The 15,980-nt window shown below is 40.8% G+C and overlaps 1 protein-coding gene across 6 annotated transcripts in view; it reads right to left on the bottom strand.

Annotated features, from left to right (window-relative positions):
- Positions 1-836: 836 nt before the first annotated feature.
- CEP43 (centrosomal protein 43) overlaps positions 837-15,980 on the bottom strand; it is a 292,488-nt gene continuing 277,344 nt past the window's right edge. For all 6 annotated transcript variants that reach the window (XM_069234521.1, XM_069234520.1, XM_069234525.1 and 3 more), the window contains one exon: positions 837-2,851. In XM_069234521.1, coding sequence (XP_069090622.1) covers positions 2,777-2,851 — 75 coding nt within the window. In that variant the 3' untranslated portion in view covers positions 837-2,776. The remainder of the gene's footprint in view (positions 2,852-15,980) is intronic.

Here is a 15,980-nt window from a genome sequence, read left to right as displayed (position 1 = left end):
TCCAGTCCAGCCTTGGAATAGGTCAAGCACCATGCATTGCAACACACTCCCATTGAACATTTTGAAAACACTGGAGGCTGGAAATTAAAAAATTAACCCATAGGAACTAATGTTACATCAGTTTAACATGTTAAAAAAAAAATGTATATGTATGTGTGTGTGTGTGTATATATATATATATATATATATATATATATATATATATATATATACACACACACATATATATATACACACACACGCGCATATATACACACACATTTGGCAATGAGCATTATGCATAATTGGTTTTGCATAATTTTTATTTTCCTAAATTTAATAAGCTAAATTAAAAAAATAAATTAACAAAAAATTTAAATTAATTAGCTATATACAATTTAAATATGATTACTGAAAGTTAAATAAAAGTTAAAAACGTTAGTGAGGGTGGATAATTTAATTGTTTAAATGACGGCTTAAAAATTAATATGTATATGTTAAACTAATATATTTAACATAATTTATTATTCAAAAACATTTAATTTGAAGGGTTGATGGGCTGAAACATTTTATTAGTTCCAGGTTAATATTACATTTTCAAATTTTATACATTTATTTTTATTTTTTTAAATAAGAAACTTTATTCTATTTCCCTTTACTTTTCCCATGCGGACAGCTCCATCCCAGTGGCATAGATCTCTACCAACAGCTGAAAAGTTAGTTATACAGGACTCCACTTCATCATTTGAGGGTGTTGGGACATGAGAGTCTAAACCTAGGAGTAAATCATTACGGAGAAATGGGAAGTGGCAAAAAAAGGAGTTCTACCTACTAGTACAGTTACATGTAAGTAAATATGCATGTGTATTTACTTTAGTGGCTCGACCAGTCTTATATGCCCGATATTTCTATGAACAAAGGCTGATATTAAAAGCTTTCTTTTTTCTGCATTGGGGCTGCATCTACTGCCTAAAGACATTGCTTTCTCTTTTCAACATCAATAGTTTTTTACACTGCTTTAATATTGGGTGAAGAGCCACTTTGTTTGAAGTGGTGGAGTTCAACCTCTCTTAACACGATCACCTTTCAAGTTGAAGAGATAGATGGTTTCTCCAGATTGGTGTCTTGTACCGTCAACCCAGAGGGTTTCTTTTGCTTTGTGCTTCTTTGACTGCCAATTGATTTACGTTCTTCACTGAGTGAACTTCCTTCCCTGCTAAGATGGTCCCGCTGCCCTCGAAAGGGACTTTCCTTTCGAGACACTGTAGTACTGCGCTTTTTCAGCACCAACTCCGTGCATTTAATGTTTACCGGGGGTTGAATTGTCGACGATCCAGAGATTAGAGATGGTCTCCTAATAAATATTCTCTGAACCACTGTGGTAGAAGTCCCCCAAGAAAAACATTTATTTGGTCTTGATTGAGGTCATGGTGAAAATGAAGTCCTCTCCTTCAGGTTGGCATTCCCTTGGGGTCGAATTCCTGTTTTAACTGAAATCATTCTTGATAACGAGCAACTGTGTTAATATCCTCAAACTTCAGAATGTATTCTTTGTATGGTTCCTTGATCGTCATTCTCTTCTTTCATTTGATGCCATTTGAGCAGTTTTCCTGAAGTAGAGATTTATCTTCTGCTTCTAAACACAATGGTGGTGTGGGCTTACACTTTTATATACAGTTTCTGGCCTGAACCACTAGGTTGCAGAATGATGCATAGCATGTGAATCCAGAAGAATTGCACACTGCAAAACCACAAATATCTTTCACCAACATAAATGTATTTGCTAGTTTTCTATGAGGTTGAAATATGTGCATTTTGGTTAGTGTATGTAATACGTAGGGACAGCTGTAATTTCACAACTAAAGTTTCTCCTAGAGGACCAATGTACCACCCATTGATACAAGACAACTAATCAAAAGGATGGCAAAGAGGCCATGCTTCAATGAAGGAACAAATACAACAGGGACAAACACAAGAAGAGGAACAAACATGAAGAGGAGGGAAAGCCATCAAATAAGAAGAAAGCAAATGACTGACAATAAAGCCAAACAATAATAAGCAACAGAAGAGCCCACTGCAAGTTGTTGCTAGGCCAATATACTGTCTTTCCCAAACACGCAGCTTACACTATCTGGTAAGCAAGACCGAAATATAACTGAAAATATATCTGCCAACAAAATGAACAATTTTACTTTCATTATTTTGAACATGGAAAGGTGCATTTCTAGATGAACAGACTGCTGAGCGGTCTCCTAAAATACTACAAATAACGTGTGGAACTGAAAAATTGCACGTTGTACTTAGACTAGAGCTTCACGTTCCTAGAACTTTGTAGACATATAGTGCATTTGAAAGAAACTTGTGGTCTTTACAATATTTATTTAAAAAAAATATCATCATCACCATAGCATATCTCAAATGTGTAGCTGGGAATGTACCCAATACCAGAGTATCAATCCATATATCTTGAAAGATGACCAAGTAATATGAAGATAACGAAAGAGCACGGCCATTTGTCAGATCAATGTGAAACTCTCTTGTGACAAGGGAACAGTCATACTGACTGCATGTGCTGAACTATCTGGGCAGATTTGAGTACCGCTTTTCATGAATGTAAAGGTAAGTACATTTGCTGAAGTTCATTCAGCAGCTGCTGGAAACAGAATACTACTTCTAGACAGGGTTGTTGGTGACTAAAGGCGCACATGAGTTCACATTCTAGCAGACTGATTGTCTAAGCAGAACGTCTCACAAAAGTCCATAGAACAGTCCAGCTTCAAGTCCCTCCAGTGGTTATCTATGCCACATCCTCCAGATAATCTGCTCGGACGCTAACATGAGAGATGGAGTGATCCTGTGTGACATCATCAAGCTACAATTGAAAAGGAATACAGGCATTAGTATTTGAGGCAACCATTTCATTACAGAAGTACATTAAATATGTGTCCCCGACATAAGTTACAACCTCAAAGTATACTGAAGTTACAATAAGTGAATTACTTCCAACACAAAAGAAAACAATGTCATAAAAGGTACTTCTGATAAAAGAAAAGGGGTAAGGATGTGTGTTTTGGGTTAGGAAATATGAATCAATTGCCTTTTTTTGTAAAGAAAGTCCCAAGTTTCTCCCTGCGGAGGCAGTTTATAATTAATTGCTTCCATTTCTCAGACTACTTCCTACATTGTGTACACTATCACCACCGCTCTCTCCTGTGAAAGACATATTTGCACAAAAAACGATAATGTGGATTATTTGAAGCTCTCCAAGTAAAAAGGCTGATGGTCTACTAATTATTCTGCATTGAGGGCCAGTAGAAAAGTTAACAAAGCTGGTAATAGCACTGATACATTACATGTGTGAGAATTGGTTTCTTTACGTAGTCTTATTGCTCCCACAGCAGATGGACAGCCAAACATCTCTAGTGCTCAGAAACCTTTATGTATGTAGGTAACAAGACCTATACATTCCAAAACTAGATCTGAGGAGGATGATAGTGAGTGCTGTACTTTATACTGGGAGCTGAATGATTCAAGTCCACATAAGTACGGAAAGAGAATCATCACTGAACCTTTGCCTAGATGATTCTTCACTTCTTGCTTCTGAATTACTAGATGAGGGAAGATGTGCAAGATGTGGAAAGGAAAGAGCTTCAATGAAAAAAAGAAGTGCCCTGACTGAAAAATCTACAGGATGGATACGTTTCTTACCTGTAATCCTAGTTCTCTTCCAGGGGGATGCTCAAAGTCACAAGCACTGAACTGTCCTTCGACAAGGAGGATTATGCAGCACTTTGCAAAACATATACATATTATATTTGATATACACAAAAACACACACATATATGTGTGTATATATATATATATATATATATATATATATATATATATATATATATATATATATATATATATATATGCTTTTTTGAAGGGGCAAACTAATATATACATAAACAATTGACTTTGCAGCCTAAAGAGGGTTTGCCTTTCAATATCTCCAACTATAAGAAAACAGCTTAAAGTAAGTAGAAATACCTCACAGACCTCCTTTGAAAATGAAAAAGATAAAGGCAATGCAGGGCAATGCTAGCAGAAAGGTGGACAAGCAAAGCAGAATGCTGGCAATGTGCCTTCACGAGCCTCACACTTCTTCGGGTGTCATATCATTCCGACTGTGGAGATAGGTCAGTTAATTTTTACTGAGATAAATTCCTGGGTAATGATGAGGACCAGTGTTTTAACATGTTTTCCAGATTTGCTTACGACTTTGACGAGGGTTCGCATGGAAGAGAACTAGGATTACAGGTAAGAAACATTTCCTTCTTTTACAGGGGATTCTCATCAATAGTCATAAGCACAAAATAGAATAGCAATCTCATCCTAATAAATTCTGTGGACAACAAGATAAACCGAAACAGTCCTCAATCTCACCAAAATAGATTCCTTCAAGAGATTTGACCCACTTGGGCATCTGCTCTTAAAATTTGAATCTGAACAATGTTGTCTGCTACAGGTATATATGATCTCCATTTAACAACTTTACAAAATCTCTGAAATTAGCACAGTTCAATAGAGTCACCGTCGTTTATTTTCTCCTAGTTGAATGCACCTTAAGCTTAGCAGCGAGCGGTGTAATGGGTAACTGGTAAGGAAATGTAATGCAAGAAATTGTGTCTACAAATGAACTGCTTTGACGTGGAAAGACTAGTCCCTACCGGACCATAATTTGAAAATAGATGGTCAGATTGTCTGTTATCTTGTTTTGTCTAGATACTTTCAGTACCCTTTAGGCATTTAATGAATGAAGAAATCTTTCTGCTGAACTGGAAGGATTCAATAAGAAGGTTGGCAAGGAAATGGTTTGATTTTCAACACCACCTTTGGAACAAAGGTACGGTGGGTTTTAATTTCCACTCTGTTTTTATGAAAACCATGTAAGGCTTGTGTGAACACAGGGCCTGAATTTCACAGACTACACAGAAGTAAAAGTTACCAGAAAAATAGTCTTCCATGACCTATGCTTCATAGTTGCCTTGTGAATATGTTCAAAAGATGACACCAACTATGAAAGCACAATATTCAATTTGTATGGACAGACGGGGCTCAAAAGGGAGGATCTTGATGCCCTCTAAGACATCTTTCACTGTTATTTTAATAGAGAGGTTTGTGAAGGCTAGTACTTATATGCATTTATTACTGCAAGTTGTAGTCTTGATAGATGTAAGGTAAAGGCCAGGCCTTGCAGTAAGCAAAAGATTTGGAATAACAACCTTCTCTTGGCACCTAATAGGTTTATAGTTATTCTGTATACACCAGGTGTAGAATCACAAATGATCTCTTCACCTCTTTCAAAATCTCCAGTCAGTCTTGCAGAGGCGCTAAATGTCCAAAGTGAAAGGATTCAGGAGCCAATCTGCTAAATTTGACAATGGTAAGTAGGGATGCAGAATTTAATCTCCAAACTAGTAAAGAAGATGTAGTCTGCAAGAAAACTTCATGTATATTCTCGCTGATAGGAGAGTTAGATCTGTTAACCATCTTGAAAGTGGCCACCCAGGGGCTACAAAACTCATTCTTGCTGCGGAATACTGTAACTTGATTAATACTGATGAAATCAGTGGGATGGCGGGAAAAAGTTTCTGTGAACAATTGACAAAAATGGCATTTCCATTGGATAATTTTTTATTTTTTTTACGTAGTTTATTGAATTTTACATCAGCGGTACAGCATATGCATTCCTTCCACCCCTTTCAAAACTTTTGTCTCCCAAATATCATGAGATAACAAACAGTTGTAAAGAACATTCCGAAGATACCACAATGGAGTGCTAATCGCAACGTTCATACAAATAAAATAAAATAGACGTGCCACAGTGAGGTAGTACAGTGCATTTAGGGCATTGCTAAGTCACATCAATTTTTATGAGTGTTTGCAGTTTATCTGCAGTTCTTTCACCTACTACGGCTGGAGGTTTGTAAAGAAAGATACATAGCATCAGTGACTATAGTAATGAAGAAATTTGTGGAGCACTTGGATAGAGGGTTTGCTTTAGAAAGTGACATTTCTGTCGTCAGATAGTTTTGAGTCTCCTGAAGGATACACTTTCGCGACAAGGAGTCTGATGTTGCTTCCAAGTAGTGAATCCTTTCCACTAGAGTACATATTGACTTCTGAAAGTTGATTCTAAACCCAACACTTTGCAAGATGTCCATCGCTTATTTGCAATGCTTCATTACTAGGTCTGAAGACCTAAGCAGTTGTCCAGGTATGGGTAGGCTAAGCTCTTCTTTTGGTGGTAAGGAGGTATTACTGTCATGCACTTTGAAAAAGTGCAAGGAGCAGACTTTAGCCCAAAAGTCAGAACTCTGAATTAGTAGTGAGCTTTTCCTAACATAAATCTTAGAAAGTTTGTTACTTTAGGACTGGAATGTGGAAATAACTGTCTTGCAGCTCTATTGTGCACATTCAGTCCCCTTTATGTAACGAGGTTAGATGTGGTGGAATGGAAACATTGTAAACCTTTCTTTGGGTCTCAATTCTTGCTTCGGTCCTTTGTTTTGTACCAGAGAGTAACAGGAAAAAAATCCTATTCCATTTTGATAAGAAGGCATTTCTTCCACCTCGTGCTTTAGAGTTCACTTCATATTTACGTAAATTTTGATGATGATGAAAGATTACTTTGGTTGTACAGCAGGTGGAGGAGAGTTTAACGTTAGTGAGTATCTATTTTGAGCAGTATTCAAGACCCATTTGTTTCACTATATTGTCACTGTTGAGATACTTTCCCTCACTGCATTGATTGAGAAGGAAGTAAAGTCTCATTGTTTTGTGGAGGCTTCACTGCGGTACCTGATGCCTGCTGGGCTCCTCTGTCTTTCGAAGATCTTGCCTGGTGGAAAAAGGATGTCTTTCTTGTTTTTGCTGCCTTTGTGGTTACCACGGAGGTACTTGAACCCTCTGTGAGATATATATCCCATCATAAGAATACTAGTGTCTCTTGTACTACTACTTTTTCTCATGCCTACTGTCTTTAAAGTGTCCATCATGGGCTTCATCGAGCCACCTCATCATCTGAATGAGAGCAGTATGCTTAACTGCCTGAGAAAGTAAGGTTGAGAATCCTCTGTTGGGCTTCTGGCTTCAAGCCTGTAAGCTTTAACCACACACTCAAACTGACAAACTCAGTGGCAATACCCATGAACAGATACGTCTGAGGAATCTGGTGCAGCGGTTATTACTTGGTTGAACACCAAACTTCCCTCCTGAAGGATCTCTTCAAAATCCTGTCTGTCCTCTCTTGATAGGCCTCTGTAAAGCAGCCTAGCAAGGATGTGACATTTGCTGTCATGCTTGTGGCTGCTGTGCCGCACATTTCTCTTCCCACAGAATCCATTTGTGGGCTCCACTTATCAAGAGGAACAGCGGAGGAATGTGCAACTGTGTCAAATTTGATCGGCACAGGCACAATGACAGCAGTAGGAGATAGATCAGATCAAAGGAAAAGAGTTCCAGATCTGGCACTTTATATTTTTTCAGCAGCTTGGTAGGAGAAGTACGATATTTTAGAGATGCTGGTGAAACAGCTACACTGCAGGTTCTAAAAGGGCTAGAAGGAAAAGCAAAAACAGTCCAGACGATGCCTTACAATGTAATGTCTCAAAAATCACTGATGTGGTGGCAGGAGTCTGAATGAGTATGTTGAGTTTTTCTGCTACCCTTACTAATGTCTCAGTAAAGGTACTGATGTCATTAACAGGGATATTCTTACTGATGGGAGTCAGCTAAAGTGGTTGTCTAGTCCCTGATGGAGGAATAGTCTGAAGCTTAAGATGAGCCTGAAGTGAAGCGGTCATGTTTCCCAGAGCTTATTATTAAACTTGATCTTTCACTACAGTGTCTACGAAGCCTTGGAGAACAACAAGATCTTCATGGCGATCTAGTGTGTGACCTCCTTTTTTGTAGTCTCTCCTTAGGAGCAAACTTAGTTAGCAACTTGAGGAACTACTGATGACTTTGGTTGCTGAGGTGACCTTAAAGGTAAAGGAGCAGCAGGTGGTGCTGCAGAAAAGCATGGAGAGGCAAACCCTGGTGGTAAACATAATAAGTTACTTACCTGTAACTTTAGTTCTCTGGTATTGAAATCTTTCATAGATTCACATGCTTGAAGCATTCCCCTTCGAAGAAGGAGTCCCAAAGTACCATAGAAAAGCAGTGAAGAAAAAAACTACATTGCAGTTAAAGCAAAGGACAATCACTTTAACTGCCTTTGAGTGTTATTTAGAAATGACCCAAAGTCCAGCCAAGTCAGGCGACAGCATCCTTTAGAATCTTCACCACAGAAGCTCCAGTCTCTCAGATTTCCGAGCACAGTAAAAATGTGTGTCACACACACACACACACACACACACACACACACACACACGCATATATATATGGAAAATGTCACTTACCCAGTGTACATCTGTTTGTGGCATGTTCTGCAGCAGATTCACACGCTGTGCACTGTTCCTGCCATCTAGTGTTAGGCTTGGAGTGTTACAAGTTGTTTTTCTTCGAAGAAGTCTTTTCGAGTCACGGGACCGAGTGACTTCTCCCTTTCGGCTCCAGTGCGCATGGGCATCGACTCCATCTTAGATTGTTTTCCCGCATAGGGTGAGGTAGGAGTGGTAGAATGAGAATAGTAAACATGTCCATGCAATGGAATAGATATATATGTACATAGTTTGTGCACAAGGAATGTTTATTTACATATATAAACAAATTCAAATTGCAACTTAAACGGCTACAGGCTCCCGGGGAGGGTGCATGTGAATCTGCAGTGGTACATGCCACGAACAGATGTACACTGGGTAAGTGACATTTTCCATTTGATGGCATGTGTAGCTGCAGATACACATGCTGTGCGTAGACTACAAAGCATTAATCCTCCCAAAAGCGGTGGTCAGCCTGTAGGAGTTGAAGTTGTTTGAAATAATGTTCTTAGTACAGCCTGTCCTACTGTAGCTTGTTGTGTTCCTAACACATCTACACAGTAGTGTTTGGTAAATGTATGAGGGGTGGACCAAGTGGCTGCCTTACAAATCTGTCATTGGTATGTTACCTAGAAAGGCCATTGTTGCTCCTTTCTTTCTAGTGGAGTGTGCCTTTGGTGTAATGAGTAGCTCTCTTTTAGCTTTCAGGTAACAAGTTTGTATGCATTTGACTATCCGTCTGGCTATGCCCTGTTTGGATATAGGATTACCAGCATGGGTTTTCTGGAAAGCAACAAACAATTGTTTAGTTTTACAAAATGGGTTTGTTCTGTCTATATAGTACATTAGTGCTCTTTTAATGTCTAATGTACGCAGTGCTCTTTCTGCTACTGAGTCTGGCTGTGGGAAGAAGACTGGGAGCTCAACAGTTTGGTTTAAATGAAATGTGAAATGACTTGGCAGAAATTTTGGATTTGTGCGGAGAACTATTTTATGTTTGTGTACTTGTATAAAGGGTTCTTCAATAGTGAACGCTTGTATTTCATTAACTCTTTGTATTGAAGTGATAGCTATTAGAAATGCCACTTTCCAGGTTAAGAATTGGATTTGGCAAGAATGAACAGGTTCAAAGGGTGGACCCATGAGTCGTGTAAGTACAATATTAAGATTCCACGAGGGTACTGGTGGGGTTCTTCGAGGTATGCTCCTTTTTAGTCCTTCCATAAAGGCTTTAATGACTGGTATTCTAAATAGTGATTGTGTGTGTTTAATCTGCAAGTAAGCAGAGATTGCAGTAAGATGTATTTTGATGGAAGAAAAAGTGAGATTTGCTTTTTGTAGGTGTAATAAATAACCTACGATGTCTTGTATGGAGGCATCTAACGGTGTGATGTGTTTTGCTTGGCAGTAGAAAACAAACCTTTTCCATTTATTAGCATAGCAATGCCTAGTGGTAGGTTTCCTTGTCTGTTTAATGACTTCCATACACTCATTTGGAAGATTTAGATAGCCAAACTCTAAGACTTCAGGAGCCAAATTGCTAGGTTGAGCGTTGCAGGATTTGGGTGCCTGATCTGTTGTTTGTGTTGTGTTAACAGGTCTGGTCTGTTTGGAAGTTTGATGTGAGGTACTACAGAGATGTCTAACAGTACTGTGTACCACGGTTGGCGTGCCCACGTTGGTGCTATGAGTATTAGTTTGCGTTTGTTTTGACTCAGTTTGTGGACTAGAAAAATAATCAGTGGGAGAGGGGGAAAAGCATAAGCAAATATCCCTGACCAATTGATCCATAGAGCATTGCCCTTGGACTGAGGGTGTGGGGACCTGGACGCAAAGTTCTGGCATTTTGCGTTTTGTGGCGAACAGATCTACGTCTGGTGTTCCCCACTGGCAAAAGTAATTTTGTAGTATCTGGGGATGTATTTTCCACTCGTGAGTTTGCTGGTGATCTCGACTGAGATGGATTGTGAATGCCTGAAATATATTGCGCTATTAGGCAAATGTTGTTGTGAATTGCCCAATGCCAAATTTTTTGTGCTAGGAGGCATAGTTGTGATGAGTGTGTTCCCCCTTGTTTGTTTAGGTAGTACATGGTTGTCATATTGTCTGTTTTGACAAGAATGTGTTTAAATGCTTTTAGTGCTAAGCGATTTATGTGTAGTTGTTTCTGTTGACTGTTTATTGTGATTGTTGAGGTGTGCTCCCCACCCCATCATTGATGCATCTGTTGTGAGAATGGCGTGAGGCACAGGGTCTTGAAAAGGCATCCCTTTGTTTAAATTTACGGGGTTCCACCATTGAAGCGAATAGTGTGTTTGGCGGTCTATCAACACTAGATCTTGGAGTTGACCCTGTGTCTGCGTCCATTGTTTTACAAGGCACTGCTGTAAGGGCCGCATGTATAGCCGCACGTTTGGGACAATTGCGATGCATGATGCCATCATGCCTAGGAGTTTCATCACAAATCTGACTGTGTAGTGCTGATTTGGTTGTATTTTTGGTACCATGGTGTGGAATGATTGTACCCTTTGTGGGCTTGACCTGGCAATCGCTTTTTGAGTGTTGCTCCCAAGTATTGTTGCACTTGGGCTGGTTGCAAGTGTATTTTTGGTAGTTTATTGAAAACCCTAATGTATGTAGGGTATCTATTACGTAACGTGTGTGATGTTGACACTGCTGTTGAGTGTTGGCTTTTATTAGCCAATCGTCGAGACACGGGAATACGTGCATGTGTTGTCTCCTTATATGAGCTGCTACTACTGCGAGGCATTTTGTAAATACTCTGGGGGCTGTTATCCCGAAGGGTAATACTTTGAATTAGTAATGCTTTCCTTGTATGACAAACCTGAGGTATTTTCTGTGAGATGGATGGATGGGTATATGAAAATACGCATCTTTTAAATCCAGTGTTGACATGTATTCTCCCTGTTTTAGTAAGGGGACTACATCTTGTAGTGTCACCATGTGGAAGTGTTCTGATTTGATGAATAGGTTGAGTCCTGAGATCTAAAACTGGTCTTAGTGTTTTGTCCTTTTTGGGAATAAGGCAATATAGGGAATAAACCCCTGTTACTTTTTGTTGGTGAGGTACTAGTTCTATGGCTTGTTTTGTTAATAGTGCCTGCACCTCCGTTTGTAACATTTCTAGATGTTGCACCAACAGTTTGTGCGCTATTGGGGGAATCTCTGGAGGAAAATGTGTGAATTCTATAGAGTAACCATGTTGGATAATTGATAGGACCCATGTGTCCGTGGTTAGGTCTGACCAATGTTTGTGGTAAAATCTCAGTCTTCCTCCCACAGGTGATGTGTGTTGGGGAGGCTGATGGGCAAGTCACTGTTTGTTATTAATGGCCTGCTTGGTGGACTGAAATTTCCCCCTTGCCCTTGGGAATTGTCCCCTGAAGGACCCACAAAACTCCCCTCTCTGATATTGTGATTGGTAGGTGGGTTTTGTTTGAGAGGTGGATGCTTCTGAAGGCTGTTGTCTGAAACCTCCCATTTTCCTGAATGTCCCTCTATATTGGGACGAGTAGAGCACGCCCATGGCTTTGGCCGTATCAGTGTCCTTCATTTTCTCGATGGCTGTGTCCACTTGTGGCCCAAACAGTTGTTATTGATTGAATGGCATGTTAAGTACTGCCTGTTGTATCTCTGGTTTGAACCCTGAGGATCTTAGCCAAGCATGTCGTCTAATTGTGACTGCAGTGTTCACTGTTCTTGCGGCAGTGTCAGCGGAATCTAATGCCGAACGTATCTGATTGTTCGATATTGCTTGTACCTCCTCTACCACTTGCTGAGCCAGTTTCTGGTATTCCTTGGGGAGATGTTGGATGATATCACTCATCTCGTCCCAATGAGCTTGGTCATATCGTGCAAGGAGAGCTTGTGAGTTTGGTATGCGCCACTGATTAGCAGCTTGTGACGCTACTCTTTTTCCTGCTGCGTCGACCTTTCTACTCTCCTTATCTGGAGGTGGTGCATCTCCAGATGGCTGCGAGTTGGCTTTCTTTCTCGAAGCTCCAACCACTACAGAGTCTGGGGGCAGCTGCTGTGTAATTAACACCGCGTCTGACAGTGGCGGCTTGTATTTCTTTTCGACCGCGGTGTAATGGCTCTTCCTTTCACGGGCCCCTGGAAGACTTGTTGGGCATGTTTAAGCATGCCTGGGATCATAGGCAGAGTTTGGTAGGAAGCATGCGTGGAGGCCAAGGTATTAAAGAGAAAATCATCCTCCAATGGCTCTGAGTGCATGCTTACATTATAAAATGCAGCAGCCCTAGCCAAGACTTGGTTGTATGAGGTGCTATCCTCAGGTGGAGAGGGTTTTGAAGGGTAGCACTCAGGGCTATTGTCCGACACAGGGGGATCCTAGAGGTCCCAGGATACTGCATCCTCTTGCGACTGCACAGTGTGTGTGGGTGACTGTGCAGTGGGCATGGCAGAAGGGGACACTGTTTGTGGTCAATGTAGAGGAGAAAGTAATGGTGAAAATGGCGAGACGGCGATTTTTCCCTGGGCACTTTAGCCTTTGGCTGTTCAGTTTCCGATAGCCCCTGGAAAGCCAGTTTCCTTTTTAATTTGAGAGGTGCAGCAGTTTGGATCTTCCCAGTATCCTTATGGATCTGTATCCTTGCCTGCGTTTCATCAAACTCCTCCATTTGAAGTTCCTCCTCAAATCTGTGTCTCTTAGTTGCTTAGAGCGTCCATGTTCTTCGGTATACAAGGCTTTTTTCGGCTCCAAAGCCGTTTTTTTTCGGCACCGAAATGCCCATGCTGATGGAAGGGCTTGGCTCCGAAAGAATTTTTCGAGGCTTCGTCGACTCGACAAGTCGATGTCGAGTTTTTTCGATGACTGGTTCTGGGCTCGAGTCCGAGGACTTTGGCACGATTTGGGCCTTTTTCGGTGCCGGAGGTGTTGCTTGGTCACCGCTTTGTTTTTTATGGATCAAACTATGGCCTTCAGGCAGTGGCGTCCCCGAGGCCCTATGCTTCTTAAGCTGACTGTGGGCTTGGGTCAGGGCAGGCATACTCACGTGTTGGCCTGCTGTAGGTGGTTGGTCTGCGCCAGATTCGTCCGAGTCCGAACCTTGGATGGAGATAGCCATCTCCTCTTCTCCGACGTCGAGGTGCTCTGAACTTTTTGATGCCATTTGCATCCGTCTTGCCCTCCGATCCCTCAAGGTCTTCTTCGATCGAAAGGACTTGCAGGCCTCGCAAGTATCTTCCCTGTGCTCCGGTGACAAACACAGATTACAGACCCGATGTTGGTCTGTATAGGGGTACTTGGCATGGAACTGTGGGCAGAAACGGAAGGGGGTCTGGTCCATTAGGCTTCAATGTCTTCTGTGGTCGGGCCGACCAGGCCCTGGCTGGGCGCGGAAGCCCCGAAGGGCCACCGAAGCGGTGTCTTGTCGGTGTCGATGCAAGATGTTTCCCGATCGCAAACAATACTGATGCTTTTCAGTAAATTTTAGTCTTTTTACGATTCGAATAACGGAGCAAAGAGGAACACGTACGAACCCGATGGCGGAAAGAAAACAATATAAGATGGAGTTGATGCCCATGCGCAATGGAGCCGAAAGGGAGGAGTCACTCGGTCCTGTGACTCGAAAAGACTTCTTCGGAGAAAAACAACTTCTAACACTCCGAGCCCAACACTAGATGGCAGGAACAGTGCACAGCATGTGTATCTGCAGCTACACATGCCATCGTATATATATATATATATATATATATATATATATATATATATATAAATGTCACTTACCCAGTGTACATCTGTTCAGGCATGTAGTGCTGCAGATGAACATGCTGTGCATATATCGCCAAGTGACACCTCCTCTCGGTGATAGTGCGCATGGGCATTGAGTCCTTTGTTAGGTTGTTTTCCCACAGGAGGGTGAAGTAAGCAGTGAAGAATTGTATATGTACAAACATATAGTAAGTAAAGAAGATGTCCATGCAATGTATATACATAACTACATAAGTTACTACAACGGCTACAGGATTCCGGGGAGGAGGGACGGGGCATGTGAATCTGCAGCACTACATGCCACAAACAAATGTACACTGGGTAAGTGACACTTGCCATTCGATGGCATGTCTAGCTGCAGATATACATGCTTTGCATAGACTGAGAAGCAGTCCCTTTCCTAAATAAGCGGTGGCTAGCCTGTAGGAATTGAATGGAGTAGTTTGAAATAGTGTTTTAAGTACTGCTTGGCCAACATCTGCTTGTTGTCAAGATGACACATTCACACAGTAGTGTTTAGTAAATGTGTGTGGTGTGGACCTAGTGGCAGCTTTGCATATGTCGGACACTGGTATATTTCCTAAGAAGGCCATTGAAGCTCCGTTCTTTCTAATAGAATGTACTTTAGGAGCTACTAATAGTTGCCTTTTAGCTTTAAGATAGCAAGTCTGAATACATTTTACTATCCCCCTGGCCAATCCTGGTTTAGAAATAGGGTTACCTTTATGAGGTTGTTGGAAAGCCACAAAAAGTTGTTAAGATTTTCTAAAGTCTTTGGTTCTGTCTATATAATACATGAGAGCTCTTTTGAGATCAAGAGTGTGGAGAGCTCTTTCAGCAACTGAATCTGGCTGTGGAAAGAAGTCTGGCGGATTAATGTGAAATGGTGATACCACTTTGGGTACAAATTTAAGATTTGTTCTAAGTACTATTTTACGTTTGTGTACTTGGAAGAAGGGTTCTTCTAAAGTGAATGCTGGATTTAACTTACTCTTCATGAAGAATTAACTGCTACAAGGAAAGAACCTTCCATGAGAGAAACTGAAGAGCGCAAGATTGCATGGGTTCAAATGGTGGACCCATAAGTCTTGTGAGTACAATGTTAAGATTCCATGCAGGAGCTGGTGGAGCTGTAGGTGGAATAACTCTTAAGTCCTTCCATAAAAGCTTTTATGACAGGAAATCTAAACGGAGAGGTGTGTTGTCTGTTTTGAAGGTAGGCTGATATTGCTGTTAAATGAATTTTAATAGATGAATATGCAAGATTTGCTTTCTGTAAATGAAGCAAATAACTTACAATATCCTTTACTGATGCTTTAAGTGGATCAATGTTCTTAGGTTGGCAGTAACATACAAAACTTTTTCCATTTATTTGTGTAGCACTGCGTGCTTTTTTTTTTTAGAATGTCCATCCATTCCGATGGAAGTTGTAGGTATCCGCATTATATGACCTCAGGAGCCAAATCGCCAGGTTGAATATACTTGGATTGGGATGGCTGATCTGGTCCTTGTTTTGAGTCAATAGGTCTGGTCTGTTTGGAAGTGTAGGAAGTTGGCTCTGCATATATTATTGCAAAATAAGAAATAGTGTGCACAGAGTCCAAGGGTTCCCCTTAGAGGTAAGATAGTGGCAAAAGTAGATAATTCTAATGCTCTATTTTGTGGTAGCGTGGTCGAGCAGTAGGCTTATCAGTGGTAAGTTAAGCATTTGTTGTACACACCCAGGCAATAAATGAGGAACACACACTCAAAGACTTACTCCAGGCCAATAGGTTTTT

This window comes from Pleurodeles waltl, chromosome 5, assembly GCF_031143425.1.
Source record: "Pleurodeles waltl isolate 20211129_DDA chromosome 5, aPleWal1.hap1.20221129, whole genome shotgun sequence".
Classification (NCBI taxonomy): domain Eukaryota; kingdom Metazoa; phylum Chordata; class Amphibia; order Caudata; family Salamandridae; genus Pleurodeles; species Pleurodeles waltl.
The sequence above is the reverse complement of the archived record's forward strand: the minus strand, read 5'-3'. Positions and strand labels throughout refer to the sequence as shown.